Source organism: Bufo bufo, chromosome 3, assembly GCF_905171765.1.
Source record: "Bufo bufo chromosome 3, aBufBuf1.1, whole genome shotgun sequence".
NCBI lineage: Eukaryota > Metazoa > Chordata > Amphibia > Anura > Bufonidae > Bufo > Bufo bufo.
This window is the reverse complement of record NC_053391.1, coordinates 313,674,383-313,696,560: the sequence shown is the minus strand read 5'-3', so window position 1 is coordinate 313,696,560 and position 22,178 is coordinate 313,674,383. Positions and strand designations below refer to the sequence as shown.

At 43.3% G+C, this 22,178-nt stretch overlaps 1 protein-coding gene across 2 annotated transcripts in view; it reads right to left on the bottom strand.

Annotated features, from left to right (window-relative positions):
• Positions 1-7,812: 7,812 nt before the first annotated feature.
• Positions 7,813-22,178, bottom strand: part of YTHDF2 (YTH N6-methyladenosine RNA binding protein 2) — a 28,505-nt gene continuing 14,139 nt past the window's right edge. The window contains exons 5-6 of one of the 2 annotated variants that reach the window (XM_040424291.1): positions 16,072-16,105; positions 7,969-8,191 (exon numbers count right to left, since the gene is read on the bottom strand). In XM_040424291.1, the coding sequence (XP_040280225.1) occupies positions 16,091-16,105 (15 nt within the window). In that variant the 3' untranslated portion in view covers positions 7,969-8,191; positions 16,072-16,090. Of the gene's footprint in view, positions 8,192-16,071; positions 16,106-22,178 lie in introns of both variants that reach the window. The other variant, XM_040424290.1, reaches the window with a different exon arrangement.

Below are 22,178 nucleotides of genomic sequence, written 5' to 3'. Positions count from 1 at the left end.
CGCGAAGAGATCTAACTCCGGTTGGCCCCATACCTGGCAGATCTGTTGAAAAACTTGTTTGTTCAGGCTCCATTTCCCGCGTCGGTTTTGTGCCTGCTTAGGAAGTCGGCTCTGGAGTTTTGAGACCCCTTCAAATGGGTCGCTGAAATTGACAAAACTTCCAATTCTGCCCATGTGAAGATTTGATCCACTAGCCCCCGAAGGAGCGGGCATCTGGTTCCGCCCTGCCTTTTCAGATAACATACAGTCGTTATATTGTCTGATAGTACTCTGACATGATGACCTCGGAGAAGGTGCTTGGCTGCTTTCAGTGTCTTCAGTACTGCCTTCAGTTCTCGGTAATTTGAGGACTTTATTCTGTCCTGAAGGACCCAAGAACCCTGGAAGAGATATTGGTTTACATGCCCCCCCAACCACTGTCAAAACTGCCTCCTGGAGGGTCCTGGAGTGGAACTGGGCCCAAGGTATAATTGAAATACAGGAGGTCATTAGTCCCAGTATTTGCATTGCCTCTCTTAGTGAGTGGGTTCTCTTTCTTTTGAACGACTCCAGCTTTTCCCTTATCCTGATCTGTTTCCTCACCGGCAGAAAGGAGTGCGGTGTCCTCGTGTCCAGGAGAGTCCCCAGGAATTATTTTCTCATGTCCGGTATTAGGTCCGATTTTTGATAATTTACAATCCATCCCAGGTCTTTGTATAGGGACAAGGTCTGATGGATGTCCCCCTCCAGCTTTTGTACTGAATCTGCTATCAGCAGAAAATCATCCAAGTAGGGCACAATGGTAATCAGATTCTGGCGAAGATATGCCATCATTTCCAATACTATCTTCGTAAAGAGACGGGGGGCAGATTAAATTCCAAATGGCAGGTACTGGAATCGGTAGTGAAGAATCTCCTCCTTGCACTTGACCGCAAATCTTAGGTACTGCTGATGTTGTGGATGTATAGGTATGTGGTATTATGCATCCTTGAGATCCAATGTGCAAAGGAGAGCACCTGGTGGGATCAATGGAGTAGTGGACCTTATTGATTCCATCTTGAACTTGTAGTCGGTCACCCACTTGTTTAGAGATTTTAAATTGATGAAAGTCCTTGCCGACCCGTCCGTTTTTTTTTTAAACAAAAAATAGTCTTGAGTAGTGCCCTTTGAAATGCTGGAGAAGAGGGACCTGGGTGATGGCTCCTAGAACCATAAGTTTTTGTACATCTAACAAAAGTTGTTGTTGAAGGAGAGGAGATTCGAAGCGAGTCAACTGGAAGGTTTGTAGAGGAGTACTTTGGAAATCTATCCTGAAGCCGTCCCTGTTGGGAGTCCAGGATCCACCGATTGTGGGCGGCTTGCTTCCAATTTTCCCAAAAGTGACGAAGTCTCTCCCCTACCGTTCTGGCGTCATTGTTTCCCAGTGCAGGTATTGGGGTTGAAGTGGAATCCCCTTCCCCTACCCCCTTTGGGGTAGCTCCAATGACCCGATTTACCCTTCCCTCTATAAGATTTAGTCTGACCTTGGCCAGAGGCTCTACGAAAGGGCTGGGTTTTTTTTTTTTTTCTTCAGGAAACCCTTTTTTTTATCAGCCGCGTTTTGAAGGATGGAGTCCAAGACGGGGCCGAACATAAAAGGAGCCAGAGAAGGGTATAGAGCAAAGCCTGTTTTTAGACACCACGTCTCCAGACCAGGACTTAAGCCAGAGGGCACGTCTAGCAGTGTTAGACTGAGACTGCGATTTAGCTGCGAACCTAATAGATTCCGCTGAGGCGTCAGCCAGGAAACTTGAGGCCATCTTTAGCAAAGGGAGTGACTCTAGGATCTCTTCCCTGGATGTTTTAGCCCTGAAGCGATTCTCCAGTTGATTTATCCATAGGACTAAGGCTCTGGAAACTGAAGTGGCAGCGATGTTAGTATTAATAGCAGCCGCCCCCGACTCCCAGGATTGTTTCAGTAAACCATCCAACTTCCGATCCATTGGATCCTTTAGCTGCGATGAATCCTCAAACGGGATTGAGGTCTTTTTTACTACTTTGGCCAACTGGACATCTACTTTCGGGACCTCATACCAGAGTTTAGTGTCCGTTGGATCAAAGCGCAGCCTGTTTTTAAATTCTCTGGGAATGAAGAGTTTCTTTTCTCCATCTGCCCATTCTTCTGTAATGAGGTCTTTTAAGTTTTTATTTACTGGGAAGACCTTTCTTTTCTTGACTTTTAGGCCGCCGAACATCTCGTCCTCAACGAAGCTCGCCTGTTCCTTAAGAATTTTGGAAAGGCATTCTCGGCCGAATTTTTTTTTTTATATGGCTCCAGAAGCCTTGTCTGGCAGGTCGCACATTTTCTTCCCTTCTTTTTAAGGTCTCCCTGTGATTTGCGCCCTGACGTTTTTGTGGTCTAGGGGGAAACAGGATAAAGACTGTTTTTAGTGTCATAGTTACCCCATAAACCCCCGCTTAAGCCCAAAGGGAAGCTACTTACAGGGGCCTGGACGGGGGAGTCTGAGCAAGGCTCCTGCTTGTTAGACGCCTGGACCTCCATGATGCAACCTCACCAGGTTGCCATCAGACATTTAAATAGGATCTTACTTACCGGTCCGCCCGTCACCGCCTCCTCCTGCTCTTCACGGGGGAACTCATTCTGTGCATCTGTCCAGGACCCACAACCACCAATATTGTTCCTTTCCTAGGAACCAAGCTGAATTAATATACACCGTTTCTTGAGGTTATTGGTTTATGGATGCCCAGTCTAATGAACCAAAGCCACCACTGATGGAGCACACACTGACTAGGGACGGCTAGGGCGAGACAGACTTTCTGCTGCATGCATGGCCACCCTTTTGTCCTGTTCAGGTCACTGTATTGCTCCACTACTACAATACTTCTGAATATACCTATCATTTCTTCCTGCAGTTGCCATTGGAAATAATCTTGATTGGTTGTGTTTTCATTACTTACACTTTCAGAGACTGTTTTCCTTTTAAAGACTGCATTTTACTCTTTTTTCCAGTGATGAAATATCTATGATCCCCTGATTAGTCTCAAATATTAGAGGTTTCTAAAGTAAGCAAGCATAGTGGTCCACACTAGGGATCGACCGATATTGATTTTTTAGGGCCGATACCGATAATTTGTGAACTTTCAGGCCGATAGCCGATAATTTATACCGATATTCTGGGAATTTTCATTTTTGAGAAAAAAAAAAATTCCTACACAAATCTGCTGAAAATTAATATGTTTATTGTTAATTTTTTATTTTTTTTTGTTTATTGTTAATGTGTATTTTTTTTTTATAAATCTTTTTCATTTATACTTAATATTTTTGTGTTTTTTTTGTTACTAACTTTTAACCCCCTTAGGGACTAGAACCTTTGTCCTATTCACCCTGATAGATCTCTATCAGGGTGAATAGGATCTCACACTGTCCCTGCTGCTCTGTGCATAGTGCACACAGCAGCATGGAGCTGAACATGGCAGCCAGGGCTTCAATAGCGTCCTGGCTGCCATGGTAACCGATCGGAGCCCCAGGCTTACACAGCTGGGGCTCCGATCGGAGGAGCAGGGGAGAGGGGATCCTGTGGCCACTGCCACCAATGATTAATACTGGGTGGGGGGGGGCGCACTGCGCCACCAATGTTTTTACTATTGGCCGGGATTTGGATGGGGGTGGGGGGCGCACTGCGCCACCAATGATTAATACTGGGGGGCTTGGGGGGGCGCACTGCGCCACCAATGAAGATAAGTCTCTCGATCATTCATATACAGGAGGCGGGAGCTGGCTGCAGAATCACATAGCCGGCTCCCGACCTCTATCAGTGGTAGCTGCGATCCGCGGCACCTGAGGAGTTAACTACCGCGGACCGCAGCTATTGCTCATAGAGGTCGGGAGCCGGCTATGTGATTCTGCAGCCAGCTCCCGCCTCCTGTATATGAATGAATGAGAGGCTTATCTTCATTGGTGGCGCAGCGGCCACAGCCCCTCCCCTCCTCTTATGTTCTATCCCCTCATTGGCGGCAGCACAGGGGGAGGAGACACTGCTTCCTTCTCCCCTGTGCTGCGGAGGAAACACAGAACGCGCTGAGAGCAGCGCGATCTGTGTTCCCCATACGTTATCGGTATATCAGCAAAATAGATGCCGATACTGATAACGTTCAAAATCCTCAATATCGGCCGATAATATCAGCCAAACCGATAATCGGTCGATCCCTAGTCCACACTAATGTGAATGCACCTAAATGTTAGCATAAACGTCAACATATGGCACAATTTGGTGCATGTAGTTTTAAAGACATTCTCTGTGCCTTGATCGCCAAGAGGCATGGCTTAATATAAAAGGGGCGTGGCTTAGCCAGTAAAGTGTACCAAAATTGCACAAATGTGTAAAGTTTTCTTGAAAACTAAGCCAACCAATATTGGTATAAAGCTAGCTATGCACCAAATTTATGATCCAGCCTGAGTCACTGTGATAAATGTGGTGCAGATCTAGACAGCCTGTCTAAACCACACCATCTACAGGATTGGTAAATCTAAGGCTCCATTCAGACGTCCGTAACGTGTTTTGCGGATCCACAAAACACGGACAGCGGCAATGTGCGTTCTGCATTTTGCGGACCGCACATTGCCAGCACTAATAGAATGTGCCTATTTTTGTCCGCAAATAGGACATTTTTTCGGGAACGGAAGTGCGGGTCCGCAATTCCGTATCCGGGCAGCACATCGTGCTGCCCTATAGAAATGAATGGGTCCTCAATTCCGTGCCGCAAAATGCGGAACGAAATTGCGGACGTGTGAATGGACCCTTACACAGTCTTTTAGATATCCATCTATGTCAAAGAGTACTGGAGCCCTCAAAAGGGATTTTCCCATTTGCATCAACATCCTATAAAATAATCATTTATAAAAAGGTATCCGCAACTTTGTTATGTATTTATCATTATTACTCCTATCTCCTGGGATGTGGTCCCTGCAGTTTTTTATTTCCTGTGATGTTACGTCCACGGGCCTTGTCAAAGCAGCAACGGAGTCAGTGATAGACACTCCTCCATGTAACTAGCTGGGGGATGTTAGCCTCGTTGCACATTTGTGTTTTGAAATCTGGCAGAGGAACAGCCTGCCAGAGTTCACCGTATCCAGCAGAGCTGGGTAGGGCCGTGTACCACCGGATCCCCACTGACTACAATGGGACACAGCTGCTTTTCAGCATAAATGCCGGCTTTTGGTCAAAAAGTCTTGGATGCAGATAAACTTTGCATCAGGTATCTATCAAGGGTCAGTAATACTGTTAGCTGTCATTTTTGGTCGAGTCATGAAGAAGCACAGATGTTTGGCCAAAAATGGTATAAATTGGCCTTTTGGGAAGTCTAAAATCTCTTCATATATGACCAGCTTTAGTTCTAGTACACTGATTGCACAATTTTTCAACCCATCAAGAGAACATACGTTTATTGTTCAAATAAAAAAAAAACATTCTGCATGAAACATAAGGTTTATTCCAGGAGCATAAATGACAGATGTTACAAACTACACAGGCAGGGCCCCTCCCAGATCCTAAACAGAGAGATGGCTATGAGACTTTGGGTGGAGCAAAAAAGATAGCCTTCAATGGTGAGTAACTGGCCAAGCAATAACAGATACAAGAACAATCCTGATGAAAATATAGGCTCTCAGTAAGAGGAGTCTTTAAATTCAGACATCCTTCTTCCCTGGAATGTCGCTTTGTCACTTCAAACATATTTTTCTATTGTGGAATCCAAAATGAATACAAATAGTAGAGAAATTTATTCCTAAATACAATCCTGTCAGTTATTGGTCATTAAAGTCTATGGATACCTTTGAATGCACTTTTATTATTGCATTGTACTTATTTTGTAAGTGAAACATCTGTTTTCTGGAGCCTGCATCTTTTCACATATACAGCAGACTGTTGATATCTTTCAGAGGGAATATACACTCCTTCCAGATGGATCATTATTTTGATAAGAATTCAGCTTAAATTAATGTTTTATGAGCTCTCAGGAACGCAAAGAAAAAAAAAAGATACAGATCGATCCATCGAAGAGATCTTCTGACTGATTTCACTGTGTAGTCTGTAGTATATGTGAAAAGATGCAAACTCCAGAAGACAAATGGTTACAAATTTTTAATAAAGACTTACTGGAAAAATGACTTTAGCACAAAATAAGAACAATACAGAAATAAAAAAATTAAATAAAAAAGTGGGTGAGATTTATCAAACTGGTGTAAAGTAGAAGTGGCTTAGTTGCCCATAGCAACCAACCAACCAGATTCCACCTTTTATTTTTTAAAGCTCCTTTGGAAAATGAAAGGTGGGATCTGATTGGTTGCTATGGGCAACTAAGCCAGTTCTACTTTACACCGGTTTGATAAATTTCCCCCGATGTGCGCAATCCTTAGAAAGCAATTAATACGGGTTACTCCATCTGGGCTGCCCTCATTCTCAATAATACTGTTGAGGGACTCCTCACCATGTGCCATATACTTCCTGTGAGCAGCTTTCAAGTCGCTGGCTAGATTTTTTTTCTCAAACCAAACAGTGCTAAACTGAATCAGCAATGTGTCTCCTCTGCCGCTTTGTTAGAAAGTGCAAGCTATTGAAATACTAGGTTGAAGACATACAACAAAGTGTCGCTATAAGAAATTATTTGGAGTTAGCCAACTTCAAAAGTAGAAAACCCCCTTTAACATTCTCAGTTTGCCACGCATGCTTAACTATGGCAAATAACATTCCTCAAACCATAAACTTTCCATCCCTTCTAACACTGAAGCTATATTGGAAAAACTTTGAATACTTCATGCAAGTCTTGGATGAGCTATTAGTTTTTGTTCACATTCCCAATCATTTTTAGACAAGGCATATGTTTTCTAATCTATGGCTGAAGTGGGAGAAGGTCAGGCTGTTACCCTGAGCAAAACTAAAGCCCACCAAAGGGAGGAAAACCCACACCTTATGTTGAGAGCACTTAGAACAGATCGTAGATGGAGTCATCCTGACATACATACCCATTCACAAAAAAAATAAAATAAAAAAAAATTATATATGAAAAAGAGAATTATTTGACAGCAGGCTTCTTTCATCCAGAAGAAATAACACTGTGCCATCCCTTCAACTATTAACTCTACGTAATGCCTCAGGTGGTCATTATATTCCAGATAGTGCTGCCTAACCATGCTCCTTCTGTATTAAAAAAAAAAGAAAGGGGAGATAACATATAGAAACAAGTGAAAAATGCCTAAGTAAGGCTAGCAGTTTGGTAAGAACTTGCAGAATCCAGATTGTGGTCCCAGTGTCATAAGCCTTGTTTACACTAAGCAGTTTTTCATTTGGACAAAAACAATAGTGGAGCTTAAATAAATGGGTATAAAAGAAAAGACTTGCAAGAACTGCACTGTGTGAACGAGACATACTACTTCCCAGCAGCTGCATGTTTACATGTAGAGTGTATGTAGCCTAGTAAATGGGTTGTTCAGCCAGCTAAATAAAAGAAAAATACCCCCTAAGAATGCTATAAAATAAAAAAAAGTAACATTCATGCTGATTCCCTGCCACTGCTTCGGCGCTTCCTGGGTCCCCCCCTTGGTTTCCATTCTTCCTGCTCCAACAATGACATGTCCACACAGACATGTGACTACTTCAACCAATCCCTGGCTACAATGGTCACATGTTCATGTCAACATGTTACCATTAGAGCTGGAAGAACCAAACACCAGCAAGGGACGTATCGGATTGGGAGTGGTGGGGGAATCGGTAAGGTGAGTATTGCTTTGCGTATAATGTGGTAAGCAGTTTTTTTTTGTTTTTTTTAATAAAATTGGGTTGATGGACGACCCCTTTAAACACAAACAAAACATGTACGCTCAAAACACATACATACTGGGTGCGGCCAGGGGGTGCAAAAGAAAAGAAGAAGCAAGACTTCTGCCACACTGTCAAAAAATTAAACTTCGGCTTCTGCCTAAAATATAAAAGACACAAATAAATGAACATAGGATTTTCTGAACAAATCCAGTCCTGATCGGCAACCCAGCATTAAATCCAATATTATCGTAATCCCTGAAAAATGGCGAAAGGGGTACAATTCAGAGGCATTGACCCCGAGTCTTTGTATGTTCTTGACACTTTCATCACACATTTGCTTGCTTAGCTCTTTCGGTTCCACATAAAGAGTAGAGAATAAATCCTGTATGAGAATCCTGAAAGAGGAAAATTGAGATTGTAAAGGAAAAATGTATTCACCTATCCTTTCCAATTAGAAAACTTTTATGTAGCAAATTGATGAATGCAGCCTACCCCCGATCACTGCTTCCCCTAATTTAGAAGTCTCCATCATTACCACAGTATATCCATAGGTGTACAAGAAAAATCTATCATTTTCTATTATGTTAGAGAATTACATCATATTATTGACGGTCATGTTAAAAGTGTACCTTCTCAAAAACAGTCAGTGTTGATTATGAGCTACAGATGGGCAATATATCCATACCTACTACCCACACTTTTTTTAAAGGTGCATTTTTTTTTTAGCTTGGAAAAAAAATATATACCATTCTAGGGTTGACATTTTTTTTGTCACGCAAGGTTTTACTTGCTTTTCTTTCCTAGAAAGAGGTCTATGGGAAATGCCTGAAAAAATACAACTGGTACAAAAGTAAAATTTCCTTAGTTGCCCAGAGCAACCAGATTCCACCCCTCATTTCCTAAAAGGAGCGGTGAAAAATGAAAAGTGGAATCTGATTGGTTGCTATGGGCAACTAAGTCAGTTCTACTTCACACCAGTTTTGATAACTCTCCCCTATACTGTTTGTAGGGCATTTTACCCCCCTTTTTGTTCAGTTTAGAGATAACTTTTGTTTCAGCAGAACTAATGAAATTGCACTGAAGTAAAAGTATGAGCTATAATCGAGAATTACAGAACTCTGCATTACTGATCCTGTTGCTTGTATTATAGTCCAGAGCTGTATTCATAATTCTGCTGGTTGTCACTAGAAACGGAAAACAATCTTGCAACAGCTTAGACAGTTCAACAAGAAGCGATCCAACACTTGGTAAAACAAAGAGATCATAACTTTATTTCATCTTGATTAAAATGTAGCATCCGCAAAGTATCCCATCAGCCGCCCTAGTGAATGTCGCTGACTGCGTTCTTAAAGAGGTTAGTCCGGAAAATATGTGATTACACTTACCAGTAATCTTTTTTCCACTTGAGCCTATGATAGCACCCTTTGATAGTGTCCGCCCCTCCTCAGGGCAGGAAACAGGAACCACAACCACTTTAAAAGGAGGGATCAACCCCCCTACACACCAGTACTATTGCAAGAACTAAGGAAACACAAACGTCTCATAACAATAACAATATATATATTTTTTTAATGGGTTGCATCAAAAGGGGCATAGATGCCCGTGATGAGAACATAGTCCTACCACTTTACAAATCGCTAGTCAGACCACACATGGAGTACTGTGTACAGTTCTGGGCTCCTGTGAACAAGGCAGACATAGCAGAGCTGGAGAGGGTCCAGAGTAGGGCAACTAAAGTAATAACTGGAATGGGGCAACTACAGCACCCTGAAAGATTATCAAAATTAGGGTTATTCACTTTAGAAAAAAAGACGACTGAGGGGAGATCTAATTAATATGTATAAATATATCAGGGGTCAGTACAGAGATCTATCCAATCATCTATTTATCCCCAGGACTGACGTCCTCTGCGTCCGGAGGAAAGAAGGTTTGTACACAAACATAGAAAAGGATTCTTTACAGTAAGAGCAGTGAGACTATGTAACTCTCTGCCTGAGGAGGTGGTGATGGCGAGTACAATAAAAGAGTTCAAGAGGGTTCTGGATGTAGTTCTGGAGTGTAATAATATTACAGGCTATAGCTACTAGAGAGGGGTCGTTGATCCAGGAAGTTAGTCTGATTGCCTGATTGGAGTCGGGAAGGAATTTTTTATTCCCCTAAAGTGGGGAAAATTGGCTTCTACCTCAGTTTTTTTTTGCCTTCCTCTGGATCAACCTGCAGGATGACAGGCCGAACTGGATGGACAAATGTCTTTTTTCGGCCTTATGTACTAGGTTACTATGATACTATGAAGGGAATTAAGCGGGTGCTGTCATAGGCTCAAGGAAAAAAAGATTACCGGTAAGTGTAATCACATATTTCTCCCCTCGCCTATGACAGCACCTTTGGATCTATAAGCGAGATTAGATTAGGGAGGGACAACTGCCTGAAGGACCTTACGTCCAAATACTAGACCCTCATTAGAGGATAACTGAAGCCTGTAATGCCTAAAAAACGTGTGAGGAGAACTCCAGATGGCAGCTCCACAAATTTGCTCTATGGAGGCAGAGGCCCTTTCTGCCCAGGACGTGGAGACTGCTCTGGTAAAGTGGGCCCCAAAACCTGTAGGCGGGGGAACTCCCTTGGAGGAATACGCTAAATGAATAGCCCTTTCTTTTGCCCTGAAAGGAAATGAGAAGCTTAGAGAAAGATCTCCAAGGTTGAGTGATCTTCAGGTACTGCAATAGACACCTCCTAACATCTAGACAGTGGAATTCTGATTCTTTCCTATTTTTTGGAGAGGCACAGATTGAAGGTAAGATGATGTCCTGAGAACGATGATAGGAAGAAGACCCCTTCGGTAAAAATGAAGGATCTGGTGAAATTATCACCGGATGCTCCAAAATATTCAAATACGGCTTTTCAATAGAAAAGGCCGAAATCTCACTCTCCTAGCTGATGTAATAGCTAGTAAAAAGGCAAATTTTAATGTTAAAACCTTTATGGAGATCTCCTGAATGGGTTCAAAGGGATCTAAGGTAAAGGCAGAAAGTACCAGGTTTAGATCCCATGGTGGGTGGAATATTAACTCTATGGACTGGAGCTAACCTTGAGACTGCCGTTATAAATCTTTATCCAAGGGTGCTCAGCCAGCTTGAACTCAAAAAGAGCACTCTGTACCTTTAAAGTACTAGGCCTAAGATTCCTCCTCCAACCTTCCTGTAGAAAATCTAGCACTAGAGGTAAATCGGACGCTTCAAGTACATTTACTGGTTTATTTGCTTATATACAAAAGGCCCTTCAAAAACGTAATTAGATCTTGGACGTGACTCTCTTGCGACTTGCCAATAGAGTGTTGACTACCTCCTCTGATAACCCCTTCTTCTTTAAAATCTGTCTTTCAAAAGCCAGGTAGTCAAATGAAGATTCTCTACCGCTGGGTGAAGGATGGGACCCCGAGCTAGATGTCCCGTGAAGACTGGAAGAACCCAAGAAGGGGAGGGGTGCGGCAACTGAAATTCTGCAAAGCCAGGAAAACCAAACACGCCTGGGCCAGAAGGGAGCCATCATGATGACTAGAGCACTCTCCTCCCTCATCTTTTTCAGGACTCTGGGCAATAAATTTAATGGGGGAAAAGCATAAAGAAGTCCCTCCCTCCATGATTGAGCTAGAGCATTCACCGCTGTTGGATGCTCTTCTGGAAAAAGAGAGAAGAACCTCTTTACCTTCCTGTTGATTTTGGTGGCAAAGAGGTCTGTCACTGGAAGACCCCATAGGGCAACTATCTTGTTGAATATCTGTTGGTCCAAAGACCATTCTCCTTGATGAAGATGATGGCGACTTAAGAAGTCTGCTGTCACATTGTCCCTTCCTCTCAGATGCAGAAATTGACAAAAGAGAATCCTCTGCCAGACAAAAGATCTTTTGACTGAGGGACATTAGACTCGAGGATCTGGTACCTCCTGTCTGTTGATGTATGCCACCACAATCATGTTGTCTGAATACATTTTTACATTCGTGCCTCTTATTACTTGGAGACTCTCCTTCAAGGCTATCCAGATGGCGTATAGCTCCCTGAAATTGTGAGATTGGGACTGAATCTCTAGATCCCAAGATCCCTGAAGAAGGAGGGATTCTATATGGGCCCCCTATCCGTAAGGACTTGCATCTGTGGTCAGGAGTAAGACATCTAGTCTCTGCCACTGAACTCCCCCCTGGAGGTTCGATAGATTCATCCACCACTCCAGCGAGGAAAGTGTCTGGGGCGATAAATGAATCTCCGAGTCCAGAGACAAAGGACTCCTGTCCCAGACTTCCAGAATCTGCAGTTGGAGTGGTCTCAAGTGGAACTGGGCCCACTCCACCCCCGGAATGGCAGCTGTCATAAGCCCTAAAACTGACATGGCTTTTCTTAGGGAAACGGACTGATGGAAAAACAGGTACTGAACTCTGGAGCTGATCAGACAGGCTTTGTGAAGGTGAAGCAAGCACATCTGTGATGTGGAATCTAGGGTCATCACTAAAAAAGGTGCACACCTGACTCAGAATTAAACTGGACTCTATGTTTAGATCCCATCCTAATCTGTCCAATACTTCCCTGAACCATGAAATCTGCTCCTCCAGCTGTGTGAATGTCTGAGAGACAAGGAGAAAGTCGTCCACATATGGGATAACGACTAAATCCTTTTCCCTCAAATGGGCCATCATATCTGCTATAATCTTTGTGAATACCCTGGGGGCCTGCAACAACCCGAAGGGGAGCGCCCAAAATTGCACGTGCAGGACCCTGTCCTCCAACAGAACCGCTACCCTTAGGTACTTTTGACGACTGATGTATAGGGACATGGTAGTAGGCATCCCTGAGATCCAGGCACCCAATAAAACAATTTGGAAACCGATTTAAAAAAAAAAATCACTGACTTGACCGTTTCCATACGAAATCTTTTGTACACTAGAAACTGGTTCAGAAGTTTAAAATGTATTATAGTACGATAGGAGCCGTTTGGCTTCTTAACAAAAAAGAGTTGGGAAAAAAAAAAACTTCTGTTCTTTCTTGCACTGGGACTTCCAACAGAACATTCTTTTCTAATAGGGAAGATACCTCTGAAACTATGGCCACCTGTTTCTAAGGACTTGAACGATAATCTGTTATAATGAACCTTTCTGGCGGCAACCTCTGAAAATTTATCTTGTAGTCTCCTCTTAGGATGGATATTATCCATGGGCTGTTTGATATCTTTTGCCACTGTTCTGCGAAGTGAGAAAGCCGACCTCCTACCAGGGTCCTGGCGTCATTGTGGCTGCTTCGTTGAGGCCTCTGCTCCGGAAAAAAGATATTCTGGTAGCACCTGAAGTTTGCCTAGACACTTCCTTTCTCCTATAACCACCCTTATTTAACTGAGAACAGAAGGGTCTCTTAGGAGGTTGCTGACTAGTGGAAGGGAACCCCTTTTTGTCTGAGGCCTTCTCAAGCAAATCATCCAAGACCGGGCCAAACAAAAATTCTCCCTGACATGGAATAGCGCATAGTTTGGCCTTGGAGGTAAAATCTCCCTTCCAATCCTTCAACAAAATTGCTCTACGTGCAGAGTTAGATAGGGCGGAAGCTCTAGCAGAAAATTTTAACGAATCTGCCGACGCATCGGCTACAAAATCTACGGCATTAAAAACAGTGGGAAAGGAAGACAACAGCTGCTCTCTAGGGGTTCCTTCCTTTATGCGTTTCTCTAAATCTCATCTAAATTTTTAGGGATCTAGCAATGGAAGTGGCCACAATGGCAGGTCTAAAAGCTCCCGCTGTAGCTTCCCAGCTCTTTTTTAAATAAATTTCTGCCCCTTCTATCCATGTTTTTTTTTAGGGAGCCTGTGTCTTCAAGGGGATGGGCCGCTTTTTTGGAAATCTTGGCGACTGGGGCATCTAGTTTTGGGGCCCTATCCCAACAAGCAGAAACTTCCTCATCAAATGGATATTTACATTTTATGGACGAGTTAATAAAAAATTTCCTATCTGGCTTACTCCATTCCCTATTGATAACAGCAGCAATATTTTTTATGTACATCAAAGCCCTTCATTTTTGTTGGACACAGGCCCTCAAACATGGAGTCCCGTACAGACTGTGGCGCTTTATAATAGTCTAACCCCATGGTGGCTCTGACAACCCTGAGCAGAGAGTTAATATTCTCGGGCTGAAAAAGCGGTCTTCCCGCTACATGATCATCAAAGGATTCATCCGATGACAGTCTTCCTCTTCCTCCAATCCTGACAGTAATTCATGATCGCTGGAGGGGGGATAGAGGCAGCTGCAGAGGTGCTGGGGCAACCTAAGAGGCTGTTAACAGACTCCTTAACTTCATCCCGGATCATCTGTTTTAGACTGGTCATAAGAGACGGGGCCTCATCCTCCAATAACTTGATTACACAGGTCTGACAGATAGGCTTTCCCCAGCCTGAGGGTAACTTTTTCTTACATATAGCACACCCTCTATCCTTAGACCTGGAGACCCTTCTACTCTCCTTGGAGACCTAAATGCGCCACTCTTTCCACAGGGTCTCAATTTGAGCAGGAAATTAAAGAGGTATTCCAGTTTTGGGAGGTTAACCCCTATCCACAAGAGACAGCCGAGTACAGCACTCAGAATACCCCTTTAAATGGTTTCTCCAGGAATGATTTAAAGTGGCAGCAGCAGCCTGTCCTGGAGTGTGAGTAGGACTAGCCTCCACTTGGGGGGTGAGGCCTCACTACACTGCTCTATACCATCATGGCTGACAGAAAAACTTGCCAATATGTAGTATATGCAAGTATCGGAGCTTAATGTGTAGCGAGGTCTCACCCCTCACCCACTTAGGCGGCTCGGCAAGTGGAGGCAACCAGTCTGGCGCACATTCTAGTACAAGGTGCTGGTGGCAATTTTAAATCATTCCCAGAGAACCTCGTTATGAAGATCCAATGATTTAATTCATTTTACGCTGGCTTGTAACACTTTTTGTAGCACTGTTTGAGTGCACTCCATTTGAATAGGCTGAACGCGCTGTTCACACTTTATCAAGTAGTTGGTGTGTTTTCCCTGTCTATAAGCTTTAGGGGTGTTGTAATAATTTATCAAAAAGTTGATATAATTATATGTGAAAGTGTTTTTTTCAGGCATGGACTTTTTACTACTGTTTTTTTAATAGCTTTATGTTACACCTACATTAATGGGTGCTGCAAATGTAATATAATTTAGAGAAGGTTGCCGCTGTATTCTGATCACGAGCAGATAAAAGTTTTCTCTTATTAAGGGCTCATCCAGACGGCCGTATGCTGTCCGCAAAAATGCGGATCTGTTTTTTTGCGGATCCCTAGACTTCAATAGGGTCATGTCCTGATTTTAACAAGTATAGGACATGTTTAATTTTTTTGCTGAGCCGTGCAATGGAAGAAAAGGGCCCCATAGAAATGAATGCGACAGCATCTAATACACAAAAAAAATGATCAGCGTTTTTGCGGACAGCATACGGCCGTCTGAATGAGCCCTAACAGGAAATGGTAACTGCTGCTAGCTATGATTAAAAACACGTTCAGCGTTTGAAAAGCGTAAGCAACATTCACGACTGCAGATAGGATGCTTTGTAGATACTACATTTTGATCAAGATGGGATAAAGTTACGACCTGTTTGTTTTACCAAGTGCTGGATCGCTTCTTCTTGTGAATCTGTGCATGGGAAGGTGCAAAGTCACTAAGAATGTGAGCTTGTATAGTGCACTGCAGTCATTTCCATACATAGGGTACTGTGCCAGGTGTAAAGGTTACAAGCTCTGTGCAGACACCAGGACGGAAGATGCCAGCTCTGAAGCTTGCCGAACTCTAAATGCTGCTCTTTATAAACAGGATGTAACTCATGATCACAACAAGATTAATATTGCAATATATTTCAGCAGCTTAACTGCAAAATGAAGTTCAAAAAGGTAAATGAGTGCTTTAACCCAATCCAGAAAAAATTTGAATCTTGGTCACAATGTCAGAATGGGGCCAGTGATCAAGATTAAAACAGAAGACTGTCCAATGATTACTTCTTGTTTCACATTTGTGTTTGCCAATCCGGCAAGCTCTTCCGGCTGGGTGCAGCCTGCCGGATCCATCATTGCCTGATGCTACCGAAATGCCATCTGGCACCACTAACTATAATGGGTCCAGCAAGAATCGGCCGGACAAATAGCACGTGCAGTGGTTTTTGTCCTGCCGATTCCTGGCATTCTATGTCGGAACAGCCTGCCAGCAGTGTGAAACAAGGCTATGTTTAGGTCACAGGCTTACCTGACCATCTGATGACCTTCTAATTCTTAACCACCTATAATAAAAGAGAAAAAAAAGGGAAGTCATCCTGCATAACACTAATAAGGGTAAAAATAAAAAAATAAAACCTGACTGCTCAGTCCGTCCCCAGGATAAGAGAACGGAGGCCGCTGATGGACAGGACTCTATCAGTGGTCATTTTGAGATTGCAGTGCATAAATTAGGCTGTGTTCACACTACAGTTATTTCCATTAGTTAAATGTGAGCCAAAACCAGGTGTGAAGCCTACACAGAGTTTTTGACCCGCACCTGGTTTTGGTTCACAATAACTGATGGAAATAACTGACCAAATAACTGCAGTGTGAAGTCAGCCTTAGGGCTCATGCACACAAAGTATTTTCTTTCAGAGTCCGTTCAGTTTTTTTTTTTTGCAGACCGTATGCGGAACCATTCATTTCAATCGGTCCAAAGGAAAGTTATTCCATGTGCATTCCATATTTCCGTTCCGCAAAAAAAAATAAAAAATAGAACATGTCCTATTATTGTCCGCATTACGGACAAGGATAGTACTGTTCTATTAGGGGACAGCTGTTCTGTTCCGCAAAAAATACGGAATGCACACGGACGCGTGCATGAGGCCTTAGGCATATGTAACCACTGGACATTGGTGCCGATGATTTAATAATGCACACTGCTAGAAGCTTGTATGTACTGTTCCCAGCACATGTGCAGTTCGCAATAGATAGTGACCAATCTCTTTAATCCCTTTATAGCAAAGTCAACTTTTGGTGCAATCCATACATTTATCAACAGCGTATGAGGGCTTTTTTTTCCCTACATCACTTTGTACCATATAATGTACTGAAAAAAATAATAAAATTGTATTGGTGAGGTGGAATTTAAAAAAATTGCTATCCTGCTTTTTTTCCCAGTTTCATTTTTATGGCATTCACTGTGGTAAAAAAATTGACGTAACTGTTTTGCGGATCAGTATGATTACAGTGAAAGAATTTGTATAGTTTGTTATATAAAAAGAAAAAGAAAAAAAACAAACTTTGTGTTGCCATATTCGGGGGAACAATCATTTTATTTTATTTTTTTGCATTTTCCCCCTCAATAGAGCTGTGTGATGTGAGGGCTGTTCTTTTTATTGGTACTATTTTGAGATACATAGGATCATGTCTTATTTCGTTTTTTTGGGAGAAGTGGTGACAAAAAAAACCCTTTTTTTTACATTCCCCGTATTAAACAGTCAGGTTCGAAGTTATCTCCATTCAAAACAAATTGAAGGGCGGTAGCTGAATAACAGCCAGCATCTGCTAAGTATGGAGCAGGCTCAGCTCCTTTCGCACCCGTTGTACCACCATGTACATGTAAGGGCATGGCAACACGTTGACATTTTGTATAATGGATTTTAATGGCGACGCAATGTGACATCCTATGACTGACATGACAGTTGCAAAAAAATTCTACTTATGGATTTTTGTGACTGTTACATAACTGTCACAGCAAGTCACATTGCGACACCATTGAAATACATCATATGAAATGCCACCATGTTGCCATACCGTTACTTGTACATTGTGGTGTGTTAAGGGGTTAAAAAACGGTTTATGGCTTTCCTAAACCTAAGTCAACCATATTCTCATCCAAAATGCTCTTTGTGTTGCGAACCAATACAAGATTTTGCCAGGGAGAAATGTCATGACCTGCGGCGACAATTTGAAAATAGATGCAGCCTGCCCCACCTAGGACATCATAGTCAAGGTGCAGGCGCACCTTGTGGGATTTAAAGGGAATGTATGAGTTAAATAAAAAGTAGGGCAGCAACTGTAAATGGTCTAAAATAAGAAGTGATACTAACCCCTTTTCTCCCGTCACTTCCAGCGCTGCACTCTGATCCTGCACAACTGTCGTTATATTCCTGGCTGCAGCAGCAATGTTCAGGGCAGACTGGCATTAGCTGGATCTGGGATGTCACTGCTGAGGCCAGCAATTGGCTGCAGCGGTGACTGGGTATGCAGAAAATCAGCTGCAATCAGGAAAGCACACGCTGATGGGGAGGACTGGAGTGCCAAGGGGAGAAAAGGAGGATCGCTTCTTTCATTATTGTAGCCCATTTATTTACTGCTGCCTGACTTATGTAACTCAGAAAAAAAACCTATGGAAGTTAATTAAATAAAGGCCCAACTACAGTTTTACACTATGCGTTTTCTTCGCCACTCCTGACATGTCCGTTTTACTGAATACCAGTATTTCCAATGGAAATCATTCTGTAGCATTTATTTTGATGAAACCATACCTTGCAGTTCCTCTTTTATTCCTACTAGAAGTTAATGCATAAATTGCTAACCAGGTGTCATCAGCTGGGGGCATGTCCCAGCAGCCTGACACTGTCCAATCAGTGCTGCCAGAGGCAGACACACCCTTTGGCACAGGAATTGGTAACATCCAATTGATTCATGAATTTCTAAGACTGATAACAATAAAACAGATAAGGTGCCTTCACGTGTTGCAGAAAAAGATGCTTCAGAATTATTATGCCATGGGGAATGCAAGTAGTTACTAACACAGACATGTCAGGAGAGGCGACGGGGGTCTCTGTATGTACAAGCACTAAGGCCCCTTTCACACGGGCGAGTATTCCGCGCGGATGCGATGCGAGAGCTGAACGCATTGCACCCGCACTGAATCCCGACCCATTAATTTCTATGGGGCTGTTCACATGAGCGGTGATTTTCACGCATCACTTGTGCATTGCGTGAAAATCGCAGCATGCTCTATTTTGTGCGTTTTTCACGTAACGCAGGCCCCATAGAAATGAATGGGGTTGCGTGAAAATCGCAACCATCCGCAAGCAAGTGCGGATGCAGTGCGATTTTCACACATGGTTGCTCGGAGACCCGATCATTATTATTTTCCCTTATAACATGGTTATAAGGGAAAATAATAGCATTCTGAATACAGAATGCATAGTACAATAGCGCTGGAGGGGTTAAAAAATAAATAAGAAATAAATTTTAACTCACCTTAATCCACTTGATCGCGCAGCCGGCATCGCTTCTGACTTCTTTCTTTGCTGTGTGCAGCAACAGGACCTGTGGTGACGTCACTCCGGTCATCACATGATCTTTTACCATGGTGATGGATCATGTGATGGACCATGCGATGACCATGAGTGACGTCACGACAGGTCCTGTTGCTGCACACAGCAAAGAAAGAAATCAGAAGAGATGCCGGCTTCGCGAACAAGTGGATTAAGGTGAGTTAAATTATTTATCTTTTTTTTTTAACCCCTCCAGCGCTATTTTACTATGCATTCAGAATGCTATTGTCCCTTATAACCATGTTATAAGGGAAAATAATACAATCTACAAAACACCGATCCGAAGTTCGGGTACCAAACATGCGCGATTTTTCTCACGCGAGTGCAAAACGCATTACAATGTTTTGCACTCGCGCGGAAAAATTGCGCATGTTCCCGCAACGCACCCGCACATTTTCCCGCAACGCCCGTCTGAAAGAGGCCTAATGCTGAAAATTCTTTCAGAATATATGTGGGTGTTCCGAAATGGGCAAGGGCAGCAAATGGCGATCAGGAGACCAATGCTTTCCATAGGGAAGTGAATGGCGGCCCATGGATACATTTGATGTACATGCTGTAAACTTTCCATAAAAAAAAAAGAAATATAAATAAGTACATGATAAACCTGTTCAAAGTCACTTTCTTACAAAAAACAACCCTTGATTCTAAAAGTAGTCACAGGGGGAATTTATCACGACCTATACTCCAGAATTCTGCTGTCAGTAGTTGTGTTCTGCGACTTGCTGAGGTTACTTGTGCTTGCTGCATTTTTAGGGTCCATTCACACATCCGTGTGGGTTTTGCAGATCCACGGATCCGCAAAACACGGACATCGCCGGCACTTAATAGAAAATGCCTATTCTTGTCCGCAATTGTGGACAAGAATAGGACATGTTCTATTTTTTTTCGGGAACGGAATTTGCGGACCTGGAAGTGCGGATCCACAATTCCAGGTCCGGGCAGCACATCGTGCTGCCCCATAGAAATGAATGGGTCCGCAATTCCGTTCCGGAAAATGCAGAACGAAATTGCGGACGTGTGAATGGACCCTTACACCACTCATTCCAGTTTTGAAAAATGGGAGGGAAAGTGGGTGTGGTTATCTATGTTAATTGATTAAGCACCGGGTCATTTTTAGTTTTTTCCTTTAACGTAATTTTGTAGCAATAGTTGTATTTTTTAATGACACAATTTAATGTTGTGTGCTCATGGCCGTATTGCGGCCCGCATACAGCAGGTCCGCAATACACGGGCATAGGCCTGTGTGCACTCCGCATAACGGATGCGGAACAGAAGCACGGATCGGAACCCCACGGAAGCACTACGGAGTGCTTCCGTGGTGTTTCTGTCCATGCCTCCGCACCGCCAAAAAAATAGAACTTGTTCTATTTTTTTTGCGGTGCGGACGAATCACGAACCCTTTCAAGTTGAATGGGTCTCGATCTGTCCCAGCCGCCGCACGGACGTTGCCCGTGCACTTGGGACCGCAAATTGCAAGAGGCCTAAAGGCTATGTACACCATTGGGGGAATTTTATTTAATTTTTATTATTGCATTATAATTATTTTGAGCTAGTGTCATTTTTTTCAATTGGTCTTTATTAAAAATATGGAATCCTTTTTCTGTACAGAGCTGACATACTCTAGAAGCACCCTTTGGATTTTCTGTCTTTTCCGTCACACCAGGAGCATATGGAGTCCTTATCTCTGCTCTGACATTATAAACAATCATTATAGCTCCGTTCTCATCTTACTGATAAGAATTTGGCTTAAATAAGTGTTTATGACCTCAGTAGTTTACAGATAAGGTTTTTTAGATAACCACAAAGTGAAAGTACCAGTCACACAGCCAGAAAAACAGTTAACCCTTTGTGACAGAATGGCTCAATATCTAATATATAAAGCTGAGTGTATTTGTGTATGTCCGCTAAAGGAATCCGCACCTACAATCACAAAATTTGGCACACAGGTACATCAGGTGTCCAGGGAGGTTTTAGATCTGGTCTCAGCTCTCTAGGACGTACCGTTCCTGAGATATTAGCAAAAAATGTAAATATGGCATGTGGCGAAACCAACCTCGCCACTGGGTTTTGGAGAGGCCTGTTTACCAGCCTCTTGCCTCAGGATTATGGCCCATACTAACTTTAAAGGAGAAGACAGACCGGCCGCACAGCTTAAATCTGTCTTTGGAATTGTATTGTATGTTATGTGAGGGTACCCAGATAGCAAATTTTATTGTATTCGTGTATTCTGAGTGCCATTCACCTAATGATATGCACTCAGACTTGAGCTATCTGGGGCTATGTTAAAGGGCTTCTGTCCCCCCACTAAAGTGATTTTTTTTTTTTGGGGCTAGTTAAATTAGTTATATAGCGATTAGGGCTGCACGATATATCGCAAAAGTAATCGAATCGCGATAATCAGCAAATGCGGTTTGGCGATTCGGCCGAGCCGAAAATGCCGCGATTATTATATATGAAGGGGCCCCTATTGATAAAAAAAAGTCCTCTGTCCTATTACAGCCTCTGTACTTACTTTCACAATGAATGCATGCACTGCACCGACGAGCGGGAGCGAGCGAGGCAGCCGGCCGGCGCGGGACTGACGTCACTTAGTCACGCTCCCGCTTCCTGAATTAAGTGGGAGGAGCGTGCCAGTGACGTCAGTCACGCGCCGTCCGGCTCGCTCTCTGCAGTGTGAGTGCATTCATAGTGAAAGTATGGCCATTTTATGAATAGGAGAGTTAACACATGAAGGGACACATGGGGCCATGAGGGGGACCAGCATAAGATGCTATATGTGTGTCTTATGCTGGCCCCCCTCGTGGCCCCATGTGTCATAGCACACATCCCCCATAACAGTGCCCTCCGCAGGTCCCCCATAACAGTGCCCTCCGCAGGTCCCCCATAACAGTGCCCTCCGCAGGTCCCCCATAACAGTGCCCTCCGCAGGTCCCCCATAACAGCGCCCTCCGCAGGTCCCCCATAACAGCGCCCTCCGCAGGTCCCCCATAACAGCGCCCTCCGCAGGTCCCCCATAACAGCG